Source organism: Gymnoscopelus microlampas (genome assembly GCF_963454915.1).
Source record: "Gymnoscopelus microlampas genome assembly, chromosome: 6".
Classification (NCBI taxonomy): domain Eukaryota; kingdom Metazoa; phylum Chordata; class Actinopteri; order Myctophiformes; family Myctophidae; genus Gymnoscopelus; species Gymnoscopelus microlampas.
In genome coordinates this window covers 14288577-14295939 of record NC_139943.1, presented here as the reverse complement: position 1 = coordinate 14295939, position 7363 = coordinate 14288577, and the positions used below count along the sequence as shown (strand labels likewise).

The following is a 7363-nucleotide window of genomic DNA, read 5'->3' as shown; positions in this document are numbered from 1 at the left end:
CATAAAATTAAGAGCAAAGTGTAAAAATTGGCAATTTTCAAATAGCCAAAGTATAAAATAGGGCTTAAAGGTAGGGTAAGTGATTTTCTTTGGTTAAAATAAGTGTTAAATTGCTCTATATTCTGATAGTACTCTGCTATAGAGTGTTTGTTCAGTAACAGGAGTATCTCTCCAGCTCTTTATTAAACAGAAAATGCATTTTCAGGTCAGGATACCAATTGTATCCAATTGGGATAGAGAACTCAAACAGGATACAGATTAAACAACTGAAATTGGATGTCATGACACAAAGACATAAGCAGACAAAATTGGAACTGGAACACTATAAAAAATAAGCTGATAAATGGTTACTCTCTCCTGATTGGCTGAAATGTTGTCACCTACCTGCAAAATACATTTCTGTTTAATAAATATCTGGAGAAACAGGGAGACCCCTGTTAGTGAACAAACACTCTATAGCAATATTAGTATCACAATATAGTGCTTTAACATTTTAATAAAAACCTTTTAGTTCTTACCAAAAATATCACTTACTGTACCCTACCTTTAAGTGGTTAACAAACCTCAATTTAAGTATTCGAGATGTCATTTTGAGTTTTACTTGAGTCTCATGTTCACGTGGTTTTTACTTGTACTGTGAAAACAAAACAAAATTAAGAAGCAAAACTAAGTTCATTCTGATTGGCCTCAACCTTTTATTTTTCAAAACACACCAAGTAAAACACAGTATGCAAAAATGAAAGTGCAGTGGGTTCTTTTGTACAACTATTACAAGGATAGGTATGTTGAATACTTGATTCTAATTGGCCAATTATGGCATTCTGCTGACATTTCTGAGAGGAAAAAACAACAACAGACTGCTGTTCTGTTTATGTTGCAATGGATATGGTACAAATGGACAACTTATTATACCATTAAATCATTTTAGATAGATTTTTTTATGTCAACAGCCAGTCATGTTTGCAAGATAAACCTCTTCAGGGTTAAGGATGCATCACGCTGTTGGGGTTTATTTTGCAGTGATACATAACTGGCTCGCTGTACATTATCCTTAACTCATCCACTCAACCATCAACTGTACAAATAAAGACAGAGCTTTAAATATTGCACAACATAAATCTATAGAACTTGCTACTGTAACTGACAGGGATGAGGTAAAAGGTGATGCTCTGCCTTGTATGCACATCTGGGAGCTTACAGTTCAACTGGGTACTAGTCCACTGTGAATTTGGTTACACACATTAAATGGTTTGAGTTCTGTTGGACATACCGTACATCACTATCTCAACACAGTAAAATATTCAGTATTCATGTATCCATTTGTAACACTGAATGGACCCTCACGGGTCCATTTGCTCACTCTCAGGAGGATTTTACTGTCAACAAGGAGTAGTGAGAATTAAACATTTTAAACATAACTAGTCAAACAGGTGTGGTGGTCCTCTATATTTTGGCGGTTACACAATTGGTTTTCAAAGCAGTGGGCGTAGGTTTGTTACTACCTTGCATCTAGAAGTCCCCAGATGGACAGAGATCTACAGTACGACTGTCATGCAACCTGAGCCTACCTGCACTCTGTTGTTGATTACCCCGGATGGGGAAGAACCCCTGTTGATTTCGTCCTCATTACCCCTTCACCAATTTTAGAATAAATACTTTGTGTTTGGCACAGGTCTGCACAACATGTCTCTGTGTATTCCCTACTACACAGGCCAACATACATTAGATATGTTCACATGATTCTCAATTTCACAACCGTAACGGTACTGGTAAGCTATTGTGGTCTGCTTTTAGTTCTGTTTCAAGCTTATAAAAGGGCTTTTCACATGGGAAGCGATTGACGCGCATAGTAATTCATTTTCAATGAGAGGCTAGCGGGCATTAGAGAGGTGTGGGCATTCTGACAGGTGGAGCTACAAGGGAGCGCACTCCTGTGAAACTGTTGCGTTAGTGCTCGTTTCATGCACCTGCCCATCCGCGACAAGAGCTGGATTGTGGTCAACCTTTTCCCATGTGACGCGCAGGACAGTGATTTGACACACACAGATGAAACAGGCGTAGATTGCCTGCTGTTTACTTGCGGAGTGATTGTCTCTGTGTATTCACAGAAGTGCAGCTCGACCCGCTGATCCAAGCGAGAACGCAGGCGTTGTGATGCTCTCTGTAAAGTCCTTACAATTGAAACTGTAATATCCTTAATTTAACTCAGAAGAGTGTACAAATGTGTACAAATTGGTTCCATTTGTACAAATGGAACCATTGGTTCCAAAAAATACTGTGTAAGCATTGGCTGCTACAAACATCTACCAAGAAAGACAGAACTAAAAAGGTGACCACAACAACATCAAGACCATAGACATTTTGGTCAAACTAGCCTAGTCTAGTTTCTTCAAGACACTACCAAAACTACCAATGTCAAAAGAAGGAGATTATGAAAATACTGACATAATACTTTCAGCTTTCTGAGAAAATATATAACAATCCACTCACAAGGAAGAACTTTAACTGATAAATTATGCAAAGAACACAATTTCAGACAACAAAACATAGCTTATTTAGGCAGCTTGCAGTGTGGGCTTACAAATTCTGCAGTTCACTTTTTCCTTTTATTAATCGCCTCTACGCAGTAATTCTCACCCTTTTTAATTTCAAGGACCCCCAATTTATTATGCATTAGGCCACAGAGCCCAATTATATACATTTTGTTTTTTTATCTCTGGGACCTCAATCTAAGAAAATGTTTGTTTGACATGAATTTTCGTCCAGTATAGTCTGTCTTTTGGTCCTGAATTCCTTTACTGTAGGTATAGAGATAACAGTGAAACTCTGATCAAAATACCCATTATTGTACATTCTCTAGTTCAGGGGTCTTCAACAAGGGGTCTGGGACCCCTAGGAGGTCCTCAAGAGTTTTGACATTAACCACTTGAACCCTTTCACCGAAAATAGCCAATCTGCAAGCTCGCGTCGTTGTGAGCTTGCTATTTTTGCCAAAGAGATTTGGTGTAGAGGGAAACAAGAGCAGACCAAATACAGAGCCAAAGGTCAAGACGTTTAGTAAGGATTGAGGGTTTAAGTGGTTAAATATCTGAAAATACACATTAGCATAAGAAATGTATTAATAAACACTGATGATAGTGCTCTCAAACAAGTCTATGAAACTATCTATGAAATCAATGGAAATAAAGTTTAATATGAATACATTTAATATATGTAGTGGCCGGGGTCCCTGCTTCATCTCTCTCTAGGCCAAGGGGTCCTTGGCCTGGAAAACGTTGAAGACCCCTGCTCTAGTTGTATTTCCTTATACAGATTATCAATCATTTAGCTGGGGACGCCATGTTGAGAAACACTGGCCTAAGGCATTTTGAAGTCTTGAATCCTTTTATTGACCCCATCAGGAGCCGGTGCAGTCTGTGTACGTGGTCACCATATTTCCTCTGCGTTGCGTCACAGTTCTACAATGCTGTTTTGATGCACCTTGAAACGTACCATCCGTGTGCTTGGTGTGTCTTTCAAACGTAAACATTTTCTCCATGTCATCAAACATGTCATCAAAGATTCCAGCCTCAAACCCTCCTGGGAAGTGCTTCTTCTTATTATGTTTACTGTGCGCCTCCTGGTGAGACTTGGAATGGTCATCAAAATGTCTTCTGTGACGGGCATGCCTGTTCAGGCTGGAAATGTCAAAGTCTTTGAACATGTCATCAAAGTTGGAGTTGAATGGTTGGTGGACGTTGTGCCTATATCTACTTTGGGTCTCCGCAGTGAAGTGTGTCCCGTATCCAGAACGGTCATAATCTCTTCTTTTGTCCTCATCTGATAAGGTTTCATATGCTGCACACACACACGCACGCACACGCACACACACACACACACACACACACACACACACACACACACACACACACACACACACACACACACACACACACACACACACACACACACACACAAAACATTTCATTTCAGATCACATAAACAAAATAACAATAATGATATTATTCATAACAGCTATTACAAAGTAATATAATTAATAAATACATCAGATGGGGTGCGTAACTGCGCAATCAATTCATCAGTGCCTTTTTTTATACATAAAGGAACCCACAAGCTCAAAACTATTTAGGCATATAAATGGCATGACCCGCAGTCAAAATGTAGACTGCAAAGAAAAGTGCAACAGACTAACAGTACACATAAAACCTATAATATTTGTCCGAACAACATGCCATCTGAATAACATTCTTAATTTTTTTTTAATAAAAATAACCAGTCATGAATACGTTCAGATCACCTGCAAATTATAGATGGAGCCATTAACATTAACTTAAATTTTTACCTTAATTATTCATTACAGTAGTTCATTCAATCACTCATCATAGATCAGGCCCCTGAATCTGGGTGGTGAGAATTCTTTCACCAACCAATTATACAGCAATATATTAGACAGCAATACAGCAGGTCAAAACCTCACCAGGAAAGTAAGAGAGCAACATCCTAGTGGTCAAACTGATTTTTTTCATACCACCAAAATAAGAAGAAAACAATTCCAGTCTTACCTTCAGCAATTACCCTGAACTTCAGTTCAGCATCGGGGCTCTTGTTCTTGTCTGGGTGATACTTCATTGCAAGCTTGTGGAAAGCCTTCTTTATCTGACGCTGAGTAGCATCTTTAGGAACTCCCAGTATGTCGTAGTAGTCCTTCTTGGCGAGGATCAGTTCTGTTATCATTAAGATGCCCAATGCCAACGTTATGGCAGACTGTGCATTTGCCATGGTTCTGACTGATGAACGGCTGTATTTTAAAGAAAGAAAAAGAAAACAAGTTACATGGGAAACAGTGCCAACCACTGTACCACTCCAAATTCCAATAGCTATGGCTCTATGGATACAGGATAGGTGGGCACTAGGGACATCTCGGCACCTCGATGTAAAATTGGCTATTTTGTCCAAAATGTTAAAAAAATCTAATATTTGAAAAATAGTCTTAAGTAATGTAAAGTATGCATGATGTGAACATGCATGGTACATCATTATCCAACTTAATTCTATTCTTCAACTTCTTGTTTATGCCCCAACATGACTGGATAAACAGGTTTTGTAGCAATTGCAGAAATATTAGGCCTTATTTGTCGACTGTTTAAGCATGTTCTATCATGTATACTATTTCAAATATATATATATATATTTTTACATTTGGACAAAATAGCCAATTTAACATCAAAGTGCCAGACCTATCCTGTTACCCGGATCTATTAGGAGACCTGCTGATTGATAAGGTTTAAGTGGTCAAAGTCAAAGTCACATGATTGTTGCCAAGGAACAAGGTAACGTCATCGGCTTCAGCAAAACATCAAGGACCCTTTTCACAGACATGATTTTTGGTGGAAAAGGTACTCACATTTTTTACTTAAGTAAAATAATACTGCAATGTAGAAATACTTTGTTACAAGTTTAAGTCCGGAATGCATTACTTGAGTAAAAGTACAAAGCATTGGTATCAAAATGTACTTAATGTACCAAAAGTAAAAGTACTCATTATGCAGTATATGTCCCATTTCACACGTTTTCAAAAGTATAAAATGTCTAAAAATCCTTTGAAAGTAGCTGATCTACAAGCTCACAATGCGTTGCATCGCAAAACATCTGAGCTTGTAGATCTGCTATTTTCAAATGGCCGAAATGTATACTGAAGGGGTGATGTGTGTTCAAAATCTAGTAACTAGTTTTCAAATAATTGTAGTGGAGTACAAAGTACAATATTTGCCTCTGAGATGTAGTGGAGTAGTAGAAGTAAAATGATTGAAAATTGGAAATACTCCAGTAAAGTAAAAAATACCTCAAAATATTGTACTTATACAGTACTTGAGTAGATGTACTTATAGTTACCACTTACACCAGGGGTCTTCAACGTTTTCAGGCCAAGGACCCCCTAGCTGAGACAGAGATGAAGCAGGGACCCCCTCTGTATTAAATTGTGTTTCAGATTATTATTTTTTGTTTACTTAATTGGTCTGCTCTTTTTCCCCTCCACACCAACCTCTTTGCCAAAAAATAGCCGATCTACAAGCTCACAACGCCTAGCGCTGCGACTATTCATTCCAGCGGTTACAGTTGTGTTAGTTTGTGCTGTTATGACACGTTCTGTCTGTTCCATGAATTGCTCAGTAAAAAAATAATGATGAAAAACAAAGCGTACATTTTCACTCACCCTTTACTTTTCGGAGACCGAGACCGTTGGCTATTTAGTTAAACGTTTGCATATAAAGTAACATTACATATTATTATTATTAGTTAGTTAGTTAACTATAGTAACATTAAAATGATGAAATATCATGTAAGAGAAGAATGGCCAAGAAGTGCTGCTTGGCCATCTTCTTTCCCTCCAGTGTTGCCAGGTTTCGTGAAAGAAACAAGCGTCCAGGTCTATGGAAACAAGCCCAAAAGAAGCAACGTGAGCGCTTTGAAAATAACAGATCAACAAGCCTTAGCCCACAACGCGTCGCATCGTAGATCTGTTATTTTCAAAAGAATCTTGTGGGGAAAAAGTGTCAAATGTGAAATATTGTTTAAACATTTTATCAGTACATATCTCATAGGGGGGGTTCCTGCATAGAGGTATAATATAACGGGTTCCTGGCACAAATTAATTTCAGATGGGGGTCCGTGGACAAAATACACGTTACATTTGGGGTTGTTGACATGAAAATGTTTGAGAACCACTGATTTAAACAACATTAAGAAACAAGCCAAATAAGCGACTACACTTTATAGAAACAAAAAATCCCAACCCGCAACTACCAATATTTACAAGCAACTTTACAGCAAAAGAAGCCCAAAGTCGCTTATGATAAGCCAACATGGCAACCCTGCTTCTTCTTCTCTCTTTTATTGGCGGGTTACAACCAGCTTTCATGTGAACACCGCTACCTGCCGGTCGTGGACCGGGTATATAAGTGGCATTGAGTAGGTATTCACACTCAATTCTATGATTCTGTGTCTCTCTCTCTCTCTCTCTCTCGCTCTCTCGCTCTCTCGCTCTCTCGCTCTCTCTCTCTCTCTCTCTCTCTCTCTCTCTCTCTCTCTCTCTCTCTCTCTCTCTCTCGCTCGCTCGCTCCCTCGCACGGACACACACACACACACACACACACACACACACACACACACACACACACACACACACACACACACACACAGATTAATTTTGTTTTATATGCAACATATATGTTTATCATATATGTGACATATTCGAAATTGGCCGCCTGTATATATATCTGCATAAATGTGCATGTAAGCTATATATGAGACATATATTTCCTATATGCACATATATGAACCTGAATATGGCATATGCAGCATA

At 38.5% G+C, this 7363-nt stretch overlaps 1 protein-coding gene across 2 annotated transcripts; it reads right to left on the bottom strand.

Moving 5' to 3' along the window:
- Positions 1 to 932: 932 nt before the first annotated feature.
- Positions 933 to 6377, bottom strand: dnajb9a (DnaJ heat shock protein family (Hsp40) member B9a). Of its 2 annotated transcripts, none has more exons than XM_084060638.1 (3): positions 6215 to 6377; positions 4563 to 4798; positions 933 to 3837 (listed from the first exon to the last, which is right to left on the bottom strand). In XM_084060638.1, exons 2-3 carry the CDS (start codon positions 4777 to 4779, stop codon positions 3398 to 3400), a joined length of 657 nt encoding a protein of 218 aa, XP_083916764.1. In that variant the 5' UTR covers positions 4780 to 4798; positions 6215 to 6377; the 3' UTR covers positions 933 to 3397. The 2 variants fall into 2 exon arrangements, with proteins under 2 accessions (XP_083916764.1, XP_083916765.1); XM_084060639.1 differs by lacking the exon at positions 6215 to 6377 and adding an exon at positions 5900 to 6027.
- Between the last annotated feature and the right edge of the window lie 986 nt (positions 6378 to 7363).